Source organism: Somniosus microcephalus, chromosome 6, assembly GCF_052327205.1.
Source record: "Somniosus microcephalus isolate GS21.2 chromosome 6, FLI_Smic_1.0, whole genome shotgun sequence".
NCBI classification, from domain to species: Eukaryota; Metazoa; Chordata; class Chondrichthyes; order Squaliformes; family Somniosidae; genus Somniosus; species Somniosus microcephalus.
In genome coordinates, this window is record NC_140992.1 from 49,475,147 (window position 1) to 49,494,720 (window position 19,574).

The 19,574-nt window shown below is 45.5% G+C and overlaps 1 protein-coding gene across 1 annotated transcript in view; it reads right to left on the reverse strand.

Moving 5' to 3' along the window:
- Positions 1-19,574, reverse strand: part of LOC147115698 (chloride channel protein 2-like) — a 644,493-nt gene that overhangs the window by 162,414 nt on the left and 462,505 nt on the right. The window contains exon 13 of the mRNA XM_085990183.1: positions 9,587-9,656. Coding sequence (XP_085846309.1) covers positions 9,587-9,656 — 70 coding nt within the window. The remainder of the gene's footprint in view (positions 1-9,586; positions 9,657-19,574) is intronic.

Sequence of the window (19,574 nt, forward strand, 5' to 3'; positions counted from 1 at the left end):
AGGAGAAACCTGAAACCAACCACAGTCACAGGCAATACAATGGTAAGGGGGAACCTGAAACCAACCACAGTCACAGGCAGTGATGAATGGAATATTTCATCACACCTTCCTCTCCCCCCCCCACCCCCCCCGCCGTCCAATGGGAACAGGTTACTGGCCCACACTGTCTTAACTTACCAATCAGGCATGGGAGGGTTGCCCTCCCCAGAGAAATGGGAACATAATTTAAATGCTGAAGTCGCGGTCTGATTACATCATTTGGACGTGTACGCCATTTTAACTGCGGGCCGATTAAGGGCCGCACAGTGACGGGCTACCAACAAAAGGCGGCGGCAGGCAGTATTGTAGAGTCAACGGAAAGGAAAATCGGACGGAGTGTATAACAGGCCGCGATTACGAAATCGCCCATTTTATACTCCTGCCGACATTGCAAGTTCGCTTTTGGAATTGACCGTCACCTGGGATGTTGTAGATAAGAGCCTTAGCCCCATTCAAGAGGCAGTCGGATGTTGTGGAGGAAAGGGAGAACGGTAGTTTTTCCACTTTCAGGACAGTTTCACTAACATGACCCAAATGGCTTTCCCTTCATCTGTGATCATACTGGGTTAATTAGGCCAAAGCAGTTAGACTAAATCTTCAGCCCTGCCCCAGTTTTACTCAGGCAATAAGGTCAACCCAGACTTCTTACCTGGTTTAAATTCAATGTTTTAGGGCATATTTTATGAATTTTCCTTCCTGTGAGGAAATACGTGCATTGGGACCACATATTGGGAATTCAGATGAGAGGAAAATGGATTGAAAAACACATGGGGCCCACATTCCTGATACGTACTCCTGGTGCATAAAGCTACATGCCATGAGCACAAATTCGTAAGGCCAACCCTTTTGTGCACTGTGAAGCTTGTCCACAATGACTATGCCCAAGGTTAAATTCTCTATAGTCTATATTGATATTTCAAGGCTCATAATAGAACTTGAAGGCAGAATCATTCATTTATTGTTACGTGTCATACCAGAGGCTCCATATAAACAAAAAACCTATTTATACTGGCAGCCTTAAAAACAAGTTTCAATTTAAAAGTTGTCCATAGACACATTCGGATGAAGTGAGGATGTTTCAGTATACAGAGAACTTTGATGGAAAACAGCCAAGAAAGGAGTTTTTGGCTCTGACATACAAGGATTTCAATCTTTGAAGTTTAAATTATACAATAGAGCATGGTGCAACAAACAAGCACTGGATGAGTCAGCAGGAAGAGTTCAATAAGTTAAAGAGTATCAAATAAATGTATCTGCTTTAAGGTGTATTGAATGAGTTGGTTATATAGAAATGAAACAGATAAAATTTCAACTGCTCTCTAGACAGAGTAGTGCTATTTTAGCAACAGATAAAGTGGAAGCAAATTCTGGAACCACGTAGGTTAAAGGGCAATGTAACTGCATATAGATCAAGTGATGCAACTAAGACTTCAATGCCATTTTCGTCTCTGCCTGCTGACTACTGCCATTTAGGACTGAGATGAGGAGGAATTTCTTCACCCAGAGAGTGGTGAACCTGTGGAATTCTCTACCACAGAAGGCAGTTGAGGCCAATTTATTAAATATATTCAAGAAGGAGTTAGATATATTTCTTAAGGCTAAAGGGATCAAGGGATATGGGGAGAAAGCAGGGACAGGGTGTAAAGTCTGTGGGTTGTGCAGTTAATAAATACACAGACTTCAGAAGTAACAAACAAACAGGTCTTTACTATTCGAAGGTCAGGGCGAATCTGCCCCAGCAATCCTGCCACAACACTTATATACTGGTGTGGTCACTATCGGTATTACAGTATACAGAAGCCAACAAGTAGTGCCACCCCTAAAGTAGTTCTCTTAAAGGTGAACGGTTACATACAATAGTTTCCTTAAAGGTAGACGGGTACATACACTACAATCCTCCCTTTTTAGCTTTCAACATACTAAGTCCATAGTGAACATACATTCTAACATATATACAGGTTTATGTAAGACAGTTCATAGATTCAGTCTTTCTGGGGGTTTCCGGATTCTGTCCGGATAACGCCGCAGTGGTGTCGTCATTTCAGGCGGGCTAGGAGGTGCTTCTGGCAAGGTCGATTCAGCTTGAAAAGCCGTGTCAGGTTCAGCTGACTCCATTAGATCGGAAGTAGGTGTTCTGGGTATCTCAGTCTCAACCTTACCCGGATAAGGTGGTGAAGTCGGTTGCCCATTTGTGGCGGACCCTATGATTTGGTCAACATGGCGCCTTATTATATTGTCTCCAATGTCCACGGTGTACATCAACGGCCCCAGCCGTTTCCCAATAGTTCCAGGCTGCCATTTCTCAGTACGGTAGTCCCGGGCCAAAACTCGTTGACCGATCTGGAAAGATCGAGTGACCCTGTCGTTCATGCCCTGGAATTGCCGGTTCTCTACGTCTCTTCTGACGTTTGGCTTTAGTAAATCCAGCCGGCACCTTAGGCGTCTATTACAAAACATCATTGCGGGAGTTTGATTTGTGACCGCATGTGTTGCATTTCGGTATGCCAACAAAAAGCTATCCACCTTATGTTGTAGACTTATGTTTTCATTACTCATGGCCTTTACGGCCTTCTTGAAGGTCTGGACAAACCTTTCAGCCAATCCATTGGAGGCGGGATGGTATGGGGCTGACGTGTAATGTTTAACCCCATTGCTCTTTAAGAATTTCTTGAATTCTTCGGACACAAATTGTGGTCCATTATCAGAACAGATCTGTTCCGGCAGGCCATTCCGAGCAAACATAGTCCTTAACACTGTGATGGTTTTTTCCGTCGTGGTGGTGGTCATCTTAATTACTTCCGGCCACTTGGAGTGGGCATCCACCGCTATTAGAAACATCGAGTCCATAAATGGACCAGCAAAGTCGATGTGTACTCTTTGCCAAGGCGATGAGGGCCACTCCCATGGATGCAGAGGAGCCTGGGGTGGCGCGTTCTGAACCCTCTGACATCCTAGGCAGTTCTTCGTGATCTCCTCTATGTCTCCATCAATGCCTGGCCACCACACAAACGCTCTTGCTAGATTCTTCATCTTTACTCCACCCAGATGTCCTTCGTGCAGCTCCTCTAGCACTTTCTTTTGGAGTTTGGGTGGAATCACCACTCTAGATCCACACATCAGGGTTCCTCGACACATTGACAGTTGTTCTTTCCTCTGTGCAAATGCTTGCAGTGTTGGTTCGCTCTGTGCTGGCCATCCCTCCACCGTTACATCATAGACTCGTGAAAGAGTCGGGTCATTCCTTGTCTCATTCTCAATCATTGAGTTTGTTATCGGTAGACACTCCACTATGGATGAGTGGAACAACTCTACTGGGTCCACTATACTCGCTTCTTCTACCATCGGCAATGGCAAGCGTGACAACCCATCAGCATTTCCATGCTGTTTAGACCCTTTGTACTCAATTTCGTATTGGTGTGCCCCAAGTAACACGGACCACCTTTGTAACCTTTGTGCTGTCATGGTGGAAACGGCCTTATTTGGGTTGAATATGGACACCAACGGCTGGTGGTCTGTCAGCAATGTGAACTTTTTACATTGTAGGTAATGGTTGAATTTCTTCACGCCCCACACAAGACTGAGGGCCTCCCTATCTATTTGGGCGTAATTTCGCTCCGCGGGTGTCAATGATCGGGACGCGAAAGCCACTGGCCATTCCGAGCCATTTGGTAGCCTGTGCGAGAGTACTGCCCCAATTCCGTACGGGGAAGCATCGCAAGCTAGACGAAGGGGTAATGCTGGGTTGAAATGAGCCAGCACTTCTTCAGAGGTAATCAACTCCTTGCTTCTGCGAAAAGCCTTTTTGCATTCTTCACTCCACTTCCATGGTGTTTCTTTCCGCAACAGGTCATTCAGCGGATGCAGCACCATGGATAAATTTGGCAGAAACTTGTGATAGTAATTAATCAACCCCAAGAATGATCTTAACTGTGATACGTTTCCTGGGGCTGGGGCCTTCACGACCGCTTCTATCTTTTCAGGTGACTTATGCAGTCCCTCTCGGTCAATGACATGACCGCAGTATGAGATCTGTTTTTGGAAGAACTCACACTTCTTGCGATTAACCCGAAGGCCATACTCCTTCAACCTGGTGAGTACCAGTTTCAAATTCGTGAGGTGTTCTTCCTCATCTTTTCCCGTGATTAAAATGTCATCTAAGTAGCACTGCGTGCTTGGAATTCCTTGTAACACCTGTTCCATGGCCCTCTGCCAAATTGCTGGTGCCGAAGCTACCCCAAAGACCAGTCTATTGTAGCGATACAAGCCTCTGTGAGTGTTGATGGTGAGGTATTGGCGTGACTCTTCCTCGACCTCCATCTGTAGATATGCTTGAGCCAGATCTATTTTCGTGAAATGCTTCCCTCCAGCCAACGAAGCAAAGATATCCTCAATCCGCGGAAGCGGGTATTGTACCGTGTGAAGCACCAGATTCACAGTAATCTTGAAATCTCCGCAGATACGGACCTTCCCCGGTCCCCCTGGCTTATTACTCGGTGAGGACTTCATGACGGGAACAATGGGCGTGGCCCACTCACTCCAGTCCACTTTTGACAGAACCCCTGATCGTTCAAGTTCTTCCAGTTCTGCCTCCACAGCTGGTCGTATTGCGTAAGGTACCGATCTGGCCTTAAAAAACTTTGGGCTTGCATTTTCTGCAATCTTAACCTTTGCTTTAGTTCCTCGCAGTGTTCCCAGTCCTTGCTGGAATACCTCCTTAGCTTCGTCCAATATTCTGGACAACCGTTCAGGTTTGACATCCTCTTTTTCGGAATCCACCGTCATGGTGTTTAGCGACTGCCAGTCCAACTTTATTTTTCGGATCCACTCCCGCCCCAGAAGTGGTGGTCTTCCCTCAGGCAATACATACAGGTCCAACCGGTGATGATCTTTATCCTTGTATCTCACCTTGACTTCTATCTTTCCGATGGGGAATACTTTGTGCCCCGTGTATGTCTGTAATACTAGTTCCGTATCCCGTAGTGGAATATGCTTGAAAAATTTCTTGTAGTCATGCTTATTCATGACCGTCAACGCCGATCCGGTGTCCACTTCCATTTTTACTTGGACCTTTGCAATCTGTAGCGTTATCCAGATAGTTTGTCGGTCAGCTTCATTGCTCACGTTGTGAATTCTCAGACTGTCCAGTCCTTTGCATTTGGAGTGTGAGACCGACTTCTGTTCCCTCAGACTCTTCTTAGTCACCTCTTGCACCTTTCCGTACCATTTTTGTGGTGACTCCTTATTGTTGTACGTTGCTCCTGACCGGCATACCTTAGCTATGTGCCCGATCTTGCCACATTTCCTGCATTCTTGGTTTTTAAACCAGCATTGATTCTGGTCGTGTGTTGTCTTCCCACAACGGTAGCATTTTATTGTGCTCGAAGTAATTTGGTCCACCCTTAGTGCCGCCGCCTTTAGCTGCATTTCCGCCGTTCCTTTCGCTGCGGCTTCGTGCGATGCAGCTATGAGGACAGCCCTGTCCAATGTGAGGTCATTTTCTTCCAGTAGTCGCTTCTGCGTTCCTTCTTTGGACAATCCGCATACGAACTTGTCACGCAGTGCCTCTGTCAGATTCCCTCCGAACTGGCAGTATTTCGCTAGCCTACGCAGTTCGACCAAGTATTCCGCATTGCTTTCGTCTTTCCTCTGCGTTCTTGCGTAGAATTTGAATCGTTCAGCCAGCATCAACGGTGTGGGGTTCAAGTGGTCCTTCATCGAAAGTCTGATCTGCCGGTTTAGCTGGTGAGAGAAGATGCTTCAACAACCCGAATGTTTTCGCACCCATCATGTTAAGTAAGGTTAAAGCTTTTTCATCCTTAGCTATTTTGTTAGCCTTACAATGTATCTCAATACGTTCTACATACGTGGCCCAGTCTTCTATCTCCGAATTGAACTCGTTGATGTCCGCCCGCTTAGGCATCTTCCTTTCCTTGGGTACAACACAAGTATTTCTTTAAATATTCTTATTTATTTGTTTATTTCTAAGATGGCGGTTTTCCCGCGAAAATGGCGGTTTCCCGCTCTTTCCTTCTCGCCCCGCCCACTTCAATGGCGGTTTCCCGCTTCTGTCGTCTTCTCCGCCTAATGGCGGCTTCCCGCGTTTCTTCCTGGTGGAAGGGGTACGCTTCCCCCACAGCGGACAGGTTCAGCCGCTGGGCTGGCTTCCGCACAGCTCCCCTTACTCGGCTCTGTCTTTTCCTCCCGCCCGCACGGCTCTACCGGCGCTGGGTACACCCCGTTAACGGAGGACAGTTCAGCCGCTGGACTGGCTCTCGCGCAGTCTCTCTCTCCGTACCCGGCTCTGTCGCTCTCTCTCCCGCACGTTCGGTTCCACCGGCCCTGGGTACCCCGTTGGTGGAGAACAGTTCAGCCGCTGGACTGGCTCTCGCAGTCTCTCTCCCCTTGCTCGGCTCTGTCTCTCCCTCTCCCGCACGTTCGGTTCTACCGGCTCTGGGTACCCCGTTGGTGGAGAACAGCTCAGCCGCTGGACTGGCTCTCGCGCAGTCTCTCTCCCCTTGCTCGGCTCGGTCTCTCTCTCCCACCCGCACGGTTCCTGTTCGCCTCCCAGCCCTCTCGCAGACCGGTATTTCCCTCCCCGGCTGCGGCTGGGTTTCTCTTCCCGCGCCTACTCCCAGTCTCAGCGCTTCGTGGCTGCGGTCGCTGCCCGGCTTTTCCCGCCGATCGAGGTCCGACTTTCTGACCGGCTCCGTTCCCCCTCGACCGTGGTCGAGTGCACAGCCCGTATCCTCCGGATATTCTCTACACCTTCCCCTACTCTCAGTCTCTGCGGCCGCCTTGTTTCCAGCTGATCGGCTCACTCCGCACCGTGGTAGAAGGGTAGTCAGTGCCTGTTGTTGATGGAAGCTTTTGTTGCTAAAGTCTTCCTCCTTCCTCCTGCTGCAGCCTCGTGTTTTCTTTCAGCAGCACGACGAGGGCGGTTGCCTCTCTTCGACGCTCTTCGTTGCTTTGGTAGTCTTGCCGCAGGGTACGATCGGACTCGTCGCCACTGTAAAGTCTGTGGGTTGTGCAGTTAATAAATACACAGACTTCAGAAGTAACAAACAGGTCTTTACTATTCGAAGGTCAGGGCGAATCTGCCCCAGCAATCCTGCCACAACACTTATATACTGGTGTGGTCACTATCGGTATTACAGTATACAGAAGCCAACAAGTAGTGCCACCCCTAAAGTAGTTCTCTTAAAGGTGAACGGTTACATACAATAGTTTCCTTAAAGGTAGACGGGTACATACACTACACAGGGTACTGAATTTGGATGATCAGCCGTGATCTCATTGAATGGCGGAGCAGGCTTGAGGGGGCGAATGGCCTACTCCTGCTCCTATCTTCTATGTTTCTATGTTTCTTGCTTCCGCCCACCAACCATGGGCAGCACAAGTCAGCAGGTGGCCATTTCCAGTGATAATTGAACAGATCCTCAGATAAAGTTGAATGGGGCTTTTGGAGACATTGTTCTGACAGTTGCTTGTGAGTTTTACACCTCAAGATACCTGAAATATTATGTAATTGCTGTCGTACGTTCTGTACCCAGATTGCCTATTGCCTCACAATGCTGCTTCTTTTTGATTCCGACACTAAATACACCGCCCCTTTAAGCTGCAGCAGTGGCTGCCCTGCCCAATTTCCCACCTCCAAATTGGTGAACTGCCTACTGAGGCACGCGTTTAGTGCTGGCAGCTCGATGACCGTGTTTTAATGAGGACCCACCACGAAAATCGATTGGGTACCACGCTGCCTCCTCTGGGTGGCTGCCCCACCCACTGCTCACCTGATTAATGCAAGCACACCAAAATCACACTAATTATTTTCATCTTCAGTGCTCCTCCATGGAGCTCTTTATATCCTCACAGCTGCTAGATAGTGCAACTGACATACTGGGCATAATGTAAACTGGGCTAGGATTCATTTGGAATGTGCCAGTTTCTCACCGACAGTCAGTCTGATTGGTCTGTTCTCAGACGGATCATTGCCTGTCTTTTTTTCCCCCACTCTCCGCTAAGTATTGGCTAAAACACAACTGTTTCATCATACAGATACCAATATAAGTGCATGCACTCCAAAAAGGCTTACATCACTCCCCGTCTCATGCACTGTATGGTATAGCTGCTGAAATAGATAATGTGCAGAGCTTCACAGAGAAACTCGTTTGGTGGGGATGTTTTATTTAGAAAACAGATTGTAATAATTATATCATTTAAATTTATATTGGAGTACAGATATACATCTCTGGACAAAACAAAAAGCAGACGTCTGAAATACAGAAGGGTATATACATTCAGTAAAAAGCAGTTCTTATATTTATCATGTTTACTCAATACAATAATGGTAAAAGGTAACAGACCTACAGCCAGTTTAAATAAGTTAAGAATATGTAGTGATCATGATGCTTGTTATTTCAGGGCTAGAGCTCCACTGATATTCAGCGTTGCCAATCGTAATGCAATGAGTTACCAAGCTGACCAGCCACAGTGACAGAAATCAAGAAGGACTCTACATACTATTCGGGCTCGAATTTCATCGGGCCGTTGAGGGGGGATTGGAGGCGTGTGGGGGGTTAAAATCGTGAAATTGGGGGGCACGAACCCATCCCGCCCCCGTGCCCGTTTCCCAAGAGGCGGGTACCCGACCTGTGCTGTGAGCCGCCTCCCCGAGGCGGGAAGGAGATTAGTGCCAATTAACTGCCTGTTAACAGGTAGTTAACAGGCAGTTTTTAGCCTAATCCCTATTTTTATCCCTGAAGTGTGGGCTTCCCGACAGCTCCAAACCACGCCAAGTTAGCGAGGCGGATCGTCGGGCTGAAGGACTTGGAGGGTTCGAGATGTCCGGTGTTCAGGTGAGTGATGGGTGCATGAGTGCAGAGGTAAGTGTGTTTGGTGTGTGTGAAGTGTTTAAATAAGTTTTACTTACCTTTTCTTACTAATGCAGCCTTCCTTCCTTCAGGTCTCGGGAGTCCCTCATCTCACTGGCACAGAAAGCAGAATGGCCGCGAGCTGTCAAAATCTGCAGCCTCTGCTTTCTGTTCTGGAGAGATCTCTAAATCAGCCTGAGAGGAAGGAATTAACTTAAGAGTACAGATTGTCAGTGTTTGACAGCTTGAAAGAGCTGTCAAATGCTGATATTTCATCTGTCAAAAGCTCTTGACAGATGAAATGTCAATCTGTGATGTCACCTGTTGCCGGGTGGCCCTTAATTGGCCTGCTGAGCCCGCTGGGTGGGCTCAACAAGGTCAATCAAGGGAAAATCGAGTGGGTTGGCCACAACTCGATGGAGGCGGGACTACAACCCCAAAAGTTGTAGTCCCGCCTCCTACACGCCTCCATTGATAAAATACAGCTTCATCTCAGTTGAAGAAAGGACATGCGGTAACATAGCTAAAATGAAGGATGGTCCAAAATGATAAATTGAAGTGCAAATGGATAAAATTAGGGATACATATAAAGGAAAAAATGCAATTAGATATCTCATGCGCTTTACATAATTAAAAAGTATTTCTAAAGAATCCCATCCATCAGAGAGAAAATAGCTCACCAATAACAAAGACTGGCATGAAGGCCCCACATGGTACAGGTATAGTTGTGGCTAGTGCAGACATCCAGAACTGAAAGAAAGAAATGGTTTCATTGCATTTAAAAAATGAAAAAAGACCTTAAACACAAACAATACAAGCAAAATTAAATAAGCTAATAAATAAATCTAATGTCACTGTGGTCAGAAGATATAATAGAAGTATAAGAAGAAATTCACAGACACATTTATCAGATTAAATAACAGGCTCCTAATCAGTTGTTCCATCACAGGTGGTCAAAAACAGAGAACAGACATGAAAACAAAACCCTCATTGTAACTGCGGCCACATACTTTAGGCGGATAATTACACAAAGTAATGAACGCTTCAAATTGCCACCCTGCTGTTCATAATTGAAATTTTCCACAGAATCTGCTTGCATGCAGTAAGGCTACTGTATTTTTGAAAGAAATATAATATTCAAATGCAATATAGCATGATAATCTGCTATAAGGTCTTATTTCTAACATCTCTATTAACTAACAAGCCGATATGGGTGAACATAAGAACATAAGAAATAGGAGCAGGAGTAGGCCAATCGGCCCCTCGAGCCTGCTCTGCCATTCAATAAGATCATGGCTGATCTGATCCTAACCGCCAATCTACTATCACAGAACCATCTCCTGAATCTAACAGAATTAGACACATGAAATAGGAGCAGGATCAGGCTACACGGCCCCTGGGCCCGCTCCGCTACCCACAGGGCCATGACCGATCCGAACCTAGACTCATGTCCAAATTCCTGCTCGCTCCCCGTAACCCTTAATTCCCTTTACTTCTAGGAAACTGTCTATTTCTGTTTTAAATTTATTTAATGATGTAGCTTCTACAGCTTTTTGGGGCAGCATATTCCAATGACCTACCACCCTCTGAGTGAAGTAGTTCCTCCTCATCTCAGTTTTGAAAGAGCAGCCCCTTATTCTAAGACTATGCCCCCTAGTTCTAGTTTCACCCATCATCGGGAACATCCTCCCCGCATCCACCCAGAGAGCCTGAATTGACACATGGTTTGGCAATGCTGCTGAATTGTATTTGAACCAAAAAGTGCAGGACTGGTGCTCTTCAGTAACATGACAAACCAAACTGTTATTTTATAAAGTAATTTAACAATAGCACAAAATTCAAGCACCTCGGGGTGGGCGTGGAGTTGATGGCATTACACGTACTTCATTAAATATTCAATGGCCCAACATTTGCGATCGGAGGCTTCCCGCGGGTGGACGCCTCCGACCTGAAAAAAATCTACGAATTTACCTGGTGGCCCGGGAGGTACGGAGACTTGCGATCCTGGGTCTCTCCGGGTACGCGCGAGCAGAGGCCCACGTATCCCAGGGACCCATGCGGTTCGCAAGTGCCCCTGGGATCACGTGGGCCGGTCCAACCAATAAAAGAAGGGAATCCCCATTCATACGTATGGGAGATCTGTACGTACGGGAGATCTGTACGTACGGAACTCCCATAAGCATGAATGGGGATCACGTAAAAAATACACGAACACAAGAAATAATTTTTTTTTAAATTACATATTTAAGATGCCATTTAATTAAATATTTTAAACAAAAATTGAAAAAAAAACTTATGGGGGAAAAATCCGGTTGCTTTGCACCTCCCGTTAGCGCCTCTTAGGCACTAACGGGGCGCAAAGCAACTAGCGCCCGGGCGCAGCGCTGCCAACGCCTCCCGCAAAATCAGCGGGAGGTTAGCGGCGGCAGTAACCGTTAGCGCCCTGTGGCGTCATCGCCGTGTGCAGCGCCTTGCTCGCGCCCCGGCCGTGATCTTCGGTAGCGCCCCCTGATTTACCGCCAGACACTATGTCCGACAGGGCCAGGGGGACCTACCTGCGGCCGGGGCGGCGCTAATTAAAGGAGAGGTGTTGGGCGGCCATTTTTGTTGCTGGCCGCCTGCCAGCACCTGCCCCCGTTGCCATCCCCGGCCTCCTCTTCAGCCCTCTTACGGAGTGCCGGCTGCGCTCTGTGAGCCCGGCACTTCTCGAGTGCTGGGCTCTTTTGCCGGCACGCCGATCCCTGGTGGCCTGCTTTTACCAGGCGTAAGAATTTCATGGGCATTCAGTGGGTGGAAGTTGGGAAAATAGCGCAACTCTCCGCCCGCAGAGGCCCATCTCCCGGGAATGTGGAGGATCTGTTCTTGACAGATCGCAAGTTCCGGGTTTTAGTGCATGCGCCTCTCGCATGCCTAAACCCGGAACTTGTGCGGCCCCTACGGGTGCGTACACATCTTGTACACACACGTAGGGGTTGCAAAATATGGCCCAATATTTTTGGGCCATCCCAAACCCACCATTTTGAAGAGCAGTTCTGCTTTTAGTGGCACAGTTACAGAACCACTTTTCTAAATTTCAACAGTTCTTCTTCATAGCCCTCAACAGGACAAAATTACAAAAATGGAACAAATTGGCACCAGGTCACACCACATATCAGCAGGTTTTGTCGGCCTTGACACAAGAACCTTATTTCCGTAATTCAGCACTACCCCATGTATGTTTTCTTTTTACCATACATTCTTTGGTTTTGTTTTAAGTAATAGTCTACTCCTCTCAATTAAATGTTACCCAATTCAAAAATCTGGTTTATCAATTTTCTTGGCACTACATTCCCACTTTGCCGTGTTATGTACATTGCTAATTTCAATGTTTTGGATAATTCAACATTTTTACTGCAAATTTAAACTATCAGGAGCAGATTGCATTGGGTGCTCCTTACTCAAATGTTTAAGATTTTGCATGTCTTGTGTGTGGGAAGCTGGTAATGTCAGTGGGTTATTATTAGAAATGCACTCCAGAGGTCAGCATCATCAGCATCTATGGTTACAACTTGCTCTGTTCACATCAGGGATCTTCATAAAGTGAAACGAGAATGAGGAGCTAGGGACAAAAAGGCTCTGGGGTGATAAAGACATTTTCTTTTTTGATTATGTCTCTGCAAAGCATCTTCGGATATTTTTCTACAACAACCACAACTTGCATTTATATAGTGCCTTTAACATAGTAAAACGTTCCAAGGCTCTTCAGAGGAGCAATTATCAAACAAAATTTTACACCGAGACACAGAAGGAGCTATTCGGACAGATGACCAAAAAGCTTGGTCAAAGAGGTAGATTTTAAGGAGTGTCTTAAAGGAGGAGAGAGGGGTAGGGGGAAAAATGTGGTTGCTTTGCGCCTCCCGTTACTGGCGGCAGTAGCCGGTAGCGCTCCATAGCGCTGCACCTCCAGCGATGATGTCATCGGCATGCACAGCATCCCGCCCGCAAACTTGGCTCACGCCCCCTGACCTACCGTCGGACACTATGTCCGACAAGGTCAGGGGGGGGTTTTTGTGGCCAGGGCGGCGCAAATTAAAGGGCAGGTGCCGGGCGGCCATTTTTTGGGCCGTCTGCCAGCACCCGCCCCCTCTCGCCTCCTCCTGCGGGGTGCCGGCCGCGATTGGTCAACCCGGCACTCCTCAAGTGCCAGGCTCTTTTGCCGGCACCTCGCTTACCGGTGGTCTAGCAAGGCCCTGGTGCGTGCTGCGCTAGGCCCCTCCCTTTTAAATCAGGGGTGGGAGGCGTGTAGTACTGTGGTGCTACGTGCCAACACGTGTGGTGCTGCTGCACGTAGCGCCGCGACATTGAATGGTAGCACTTCAAGAGGGAGGGGCAGCGCTTCCAGTAGCGCCCCGCCTCCTGCTTGGGGTGCTACCAATCAATTTCAGGCGCAGGTGCGCTAACTTTTTCGGGGCACTAAAAGTAGCGCCCCGTCGAAGTTAGCGACCCAAATTTCCCCCCGTTAGAGAGGTGGAGAGGTTTAGAAAGGGAATTCCAGAGCTTAGGGCCTAGGCAGCTGAAGGCATGGCTGCCAATGATGGAGCGATTAAAATTGGGGATGTGCATAGGTGCTATATCAACTCAAGTTGTTGTTGATGTTGAGTGATAAAAAGAAAAGGACAAATCTTAAGACACTTGCATGCATGAAAAGAACAAACCAGGAACAAAAAATCAGCAAACGATAGGAGAAAAGGCACCATCCACCAGCAGGCTAGTGAAAGGTATTATGGTAGATCCAGGAGTGGCGTGTAATCCATAAATCACAACACTAGAAGACAGGGGGAAGAAAATGTGATTCAGCCCATCTAGCTTGCCCAAGGTCAATGTTCAGCATGTCATTTTTCACATGCAGCACATGATAGGCAAAACTTGGAGACAGGGCATTGGAAAATAGTCAACTGGATTAGGTTTTGTTAGTACAATTCTAAAATAGAAATAAAAATAAAATAAAAATGATGCTATGTAGAGAGATGAGGATGGTTTAAAAATGACAAAAGTTAGAAGTAGCATGCCTCCTTTTTGTTTTACCATCAAGAGCAACCTTTCAGAGCACCAGATGGAGCCTAGTGTTTACTGAAATTGATGCTAAATTATTTGTTTCTATAATTACAGCTGAAGTGATTTGGACAACTTATATTCATCAGCCTATCGTATAACACAGCAGCTAACGTAGCTTAACATTTTATTAAGACCCAATGTTTTGTGAACCTCACTGTCTTTGGGATAATAAATGCTTATTTATTAATAAATTAATTTTAAGTGGATAATGCCTTTAGAAACAGACAAGCTGGAACAAATCCAGTGGAACCCCACTGAATCCATTAAATCCTCTCTATACATATTTAATTCTAGCACTGGTTTTGCATCAAAAAGTTAATTGAAGTCACTTAACATTAAACTGTTATGACATGTCGTATCTGTGGTGTAATCTTCTCCCTCATGATTTACAGCAAATGTCTCAAAATTGCACCTTCATTTATGACCAGTGTTATGAGCTAGCTGTGAACAAATAAAATAAATATTTACAAGCTGATAAATGGAGAAGGCAAGTAACTATAAAATCTGTTGAAACATTAAAAGTTTTCTTCTTGTAGCATTTTCTAGATTCTTTGCTTCCTCGCTTTGTTTTATATTTTCAAAAGATTCATTGACATGACAACAAAAACAACATGTATTTATATAGTGCCTTTAGGTAATGGCCCAGATTTTGCGGCAGTAATGACGGCGAAACTGTCAGCTTTCAGCATCATTACTCCGCTGAAACGGGCAGCAACTTCTGGAGTCTGCACAGGCGCAGATAAACACGGAAATTCAGAAGTTGCTGTCAGTCATTCCCTGCTCCTCCAGAGGCTGCACTGTGGAACTTCCCGGAGCCCACGAGCAATTCAAATCACACTGAACTGGTGAAAACTTCCCCTTTTCTGCTGGAATATTGCTGTTAAACCAAACCCCCCCCCCCCCACCAAAAGTTAAGCCTTGTTGAAAGAGGTGTAACTGGGTTTTTAATGGCCTAATGACTGCTGAACAATTTTGGCCCTGAAAAACTGATTTTATATTTGTGGAATGTCAAATTTTTCCATTATGATAAAACTTCCATGTTTTTTTAAAAAATTAAAGTTTTTTAATGATATTTCAGCTTCTACCTTAATTCCATGTATATGTTTTCACTATCTGTAAAATAATTTAATTAAGTGAAGGAAAGTCAGTGCATTTTACTTCCTGGTTTGCTGCCTGTGAAAATGGTTCATTGTGATTGGCTGCTTAGCCAGCTTGATGACAACACTTTTGCTGGATGCTGGAGATTCTCCTTGGCTTGGCGTCAGAATGAAATTAACGTCGGGAGAGGTGAAATTCATGCCTCAGAGATCATTAGATCTTTGCGGGCAGCTTTCTTTGAGATCAGCGGCAAGCACCATTGCTTCACCATTGACAGCTAAATCTGGGCCATCATCCCCAAGGCGCTTCACAGATTAAACATATACAAACTGCGCTGTGTCAGGTACTGTGCCAGGAAAGGAGAAATTAAGTTGGGTCACTAAAAGTTTGGTCGACGAGATCGGTTTTGAGGAAGGTTTCAAAGGAGAGAGAGGTGGCGAGGCAGAAAGATTTAGGCAGAGAATGCCAGTAGGTTAGACCCAAGCAGTTGAATGCCCTACCACTGATAGTGAGGCAAAGGGAGGGGCAATAGAGGCTGGAGTTAAAGGAACAGTGTTCAGGGAGGGGGGCTATATGGCTGGAGGAGATTGCAGAGATAGGGTGTGTGGTGAAGCATTGGAGGAATACACATCGAGTTACATCGAGTCTACAGCACAGAAACAGGCCATTCAGCCCAACTGGTCTATGCTGACGTTTATGCTCACACGAGCCTCCTCCCACCCCTCTTTATCTAACCTTATCAGCATACCCTTCTATTCCTATCTCCATCATATGCTTATCTAGCTTTTTCTTAAATGCATCTTTCATATTTGCTTCAACCTTTCCTTGTGGTAGCACGTTCCACATTCTTACCACTCTTTGGGTAAAGAAATTTCTCCTGAATTCCCTATTGGATTTATTGACTATCTTATATTTATGGCCTCTAGTTTTGGTCTCCCCACAAGTGGAAACATCTTATTTATGTCTACCCTATCAAACCCTTTCATAATCTTAAAGATCTCTATCAGGTCATCCCTCAACTTTCTCTTCTAGAGAAAAGAGCCCCTGCCTGTTCAACCTTTCCTGATACTTATAGCCTCTCAGTTCTGGTATTATACTTGTGAATCATTTGTGCACCTTCACAATGCTTCTATATCCCTTTTAAAATATGGAGACCAGAACTGTGCATGGTACTCCAAGTGTGGTCTAACCAAGGTTCTATATATGTTTAGCATGACTTCCTTGCTTTTGAATTCTATCCCTCTAGAAATGAACCCCAGTGCTTGGTTTGCTTTATTTATGGCCTTATTAACCTGCGTCGCTACTTTTAGTAATTTGTGTATCTGTACCCCTAGATCCCTTTGCTCCTCTACCCCATTTACACTCTTATTCCTTATTCTTCCTACTAAAATATACCACCTCACAATTATCTATATTGAAATTCATTTGCTAATTAAACACCCATTCTGCAAGTTTATTATAGTCTTCTTGTACTTTGTGGCAATCTTCCTTTGTATTAACGACACCCCCCAATTTGGTGTCGTCTGCTAATTTAGAAATTGTACTTTCAATTCCTGAATCCAAATCGTTAATGTAAATTGTGAACAACAGTGGCCCCAGCACCGATCCCTGTGGAACATCACTTCCCACAGTTTGAATAGCTGCCGTTAATCCCGACTATCTGTTTTGTAGCCAGCTTGCTATCCAGAATATAAAAAAACAAGGATGACATTTTTAAATTTAGTGTTGGAGGAATAGGGGACTAACAAAACATATTTGTGCATCTCTCCTCCTCATACCCATTTCAAATATAATTTTCTCCATTATCAATTCATTGTTCCCAAATCAAAAGATGGTTCAGTGACCTACTCCCTGGTCTTTGCTAGTACTGCTTAAATCAGCCACTAGGAGGTGCGGAGTTTGACTCCTTCTCTGTTTTCCCCATGAGAAAACACATTGCCCCAAATATTCACAGGGGATGTTCTGATCTCCCATCACAACTTTGGCGGGGATTTGGGACAACCCTACAGAATTTGTTCATCCCTGTTTGGCATAAAAATAAAACAAAAAAGGTGACTCAACCGTGGCTAACAAGGGAAATTAGGGATAGCATAAGATCCAAGGAGAGGACATATAAATTGGCCAGAAAAAGCAGCAAACCTGAGGATTGGGAGCAGTTTAGGATTCAGCAAAGGAGGACAAAGGGATTAATTAAGAAGGGGGAAAGAGTATGAGAGTAAGCTTGCAAGGAACATAAAAATTGACTGTAAAAGCTTCTATAGATATGTGAAAAGAAAAAGATTGGTGAGGTCAAGCATAGGTCCCTTGCAGTCAGAATCAGGGGAATTTATAATGGGGAACAAAGAAATGGCAGACCAATTAAATACATACTTTGGTTCTGTCTTCACAAAGGAAGACACAAAGAACCTCTCAGAGATGTCGGGGAACATAGGATCTAATAAGAGGGAGGAACTGAATGAAATTAATATTTGTAGGGAAATGGTGTTAGGGAAATTGGCGGGATTGAAGGCCGATAAATCCCTAGGGCCTGATAATCTACATCTTAGGGTACTTAAGGAAGTGGCCCTCAAAATAGTAGATGCATTGCTGGTCATCTTCCAAAATTCTACAGACTCTGGAACAGTTCCCATGGATTGGAGGGTAGCTAATGTAACCCCACTATTTAAAAAAGATGGTAGAGAGAAAACGGGGAATTATAGACCAATAAGCCTGACATCGGTAGTGGGGAAAATGCTAGAGTCCATTATAAAAGATGTAATAGCAGAGCACTTGGAAAACAGTGACAGGATCGGACAAAGTCAACATGGATTTACAAAAGGTAAATCATGCTTGACTAATCTACTGGAATTTTTTGAGGATGTATCTGGTAGAATAGATAAGGGAGAACCAGTGGATGTGGTGTATTTGGACTTTCAGAAGGTCCCACATAAGAGATTAGCGTGTAAAGTTGAGGCACATGGGATTGGGGGCAAGGTATTGACTTGGATAGAGAACTGGTTGGCAGACAGGAAGCAAAGAGTTGGAATAAACGGGTCTTTTTCCGAGTGGCAGGCAGTGACTAGTGGGATACCGCAGGGATCGGTGCTAGGACCCCAGTTATTCACAATATATATTAATGATCTAGACGAGGGAACTAGATGCAATATCTCCAAGTTTGCTGACGACACAAAGCTGGGTGGGCGTGTGTGCTGTGAGGAGGATGCAGAGAAACACCAGTATGATTTGGACAGGTTGGGTGATTGGGCAGATGCATGGCAGATGTAGTATAATGTGGATAAATGCGAGGTTATCCACCTTGGTGGCAAAAACAGGAAGGCAGATTATTATCTGAATGGCAATAGATTGGGAAAAGGGGAAGTGCAACGAGACCTGGGTGTCCTTGTGCACCAATCGCTGAATGTAAGCATGCAGGTGCAGCAGGCGGTTAAGAAGGCAAATGGTATGTTGGCCTTCGTAGCGAGAGGATTCGAGTACAGAAGCAAGGATGTCTTGCTGCAGTTGTACAGGGCCTTGGTGAGATCACACCTTGAGTACTGTGTGCAGTTTTGGTCACCTTATCTGAGGAAGGATGTCCTTGCCATGGAGGGAGTGCAGCAAAGATTCACCAGACTGATACCTGGGATGGCAGGAATGACGTATGAAGAGAGATTGGGTCGATTGGGATTGTATTTGCTAGAGTTTAGAAGAATGAGAGGGGATCTCATTGAAACTTATAAAATTCTAACAGGACTAGACAGACTAGATGCAGGAAGGATGTTCCCGATGGCGGTGGAGTCCAGAACCAGGGGTCACAGTCCAAGGATAAGGGGTAAGCCATTTAGGACTGAGATGAGGAGGAATTTCTTCACCCAGAGAGTGGTGAACCTGTGGAATTCTCTACCACAGAAGGCAGTTGAGGCCAATTCATTAAATATATTCAAGAAGGAGTTAGATATATTTCTTAAGACTGAAGGGATCAAGGGATAGGGGGAGAAAGCAGGGACAGGGTACTGAATTTGGATGATCAACCATGATCTCGTTAAATGGCGGAACTGGCTCGAGGGGCCGAATGGCCTACTCCTGCTCCTATCTTCTATGTTTCTAAATGCAAGGGCCTTGTCTACCTATTGGTTAGCAACAGAAAATGGGAGATTTCTAGTACAAATATTCTCTGTTCAGCTGTAATTGAAAAACTTTTGAAAAGACATCATAAACTAACTGTTGCCATGCTGTTATAAACCTGGCGCAAGTGCTCCCTCTCCCTCCTTCCCCCTCCACCTAAAAACATAAAGAAATGAAAAGTATGACTGTAACCAAGGGAGGGCATTCGTTTTCAATACAATTCTTTCACCAGAAAATGGAGATCGTTAGGATTGGTTTTGTACAAGGGACAATGGGTACATTCAAATGACTTACAATTAAATAATTAGGTAGCAAAAACATTCCCTTGGCTAATTGCACAATTCTGACCAACGCAAGTAGTTGCTGATTGTGCCA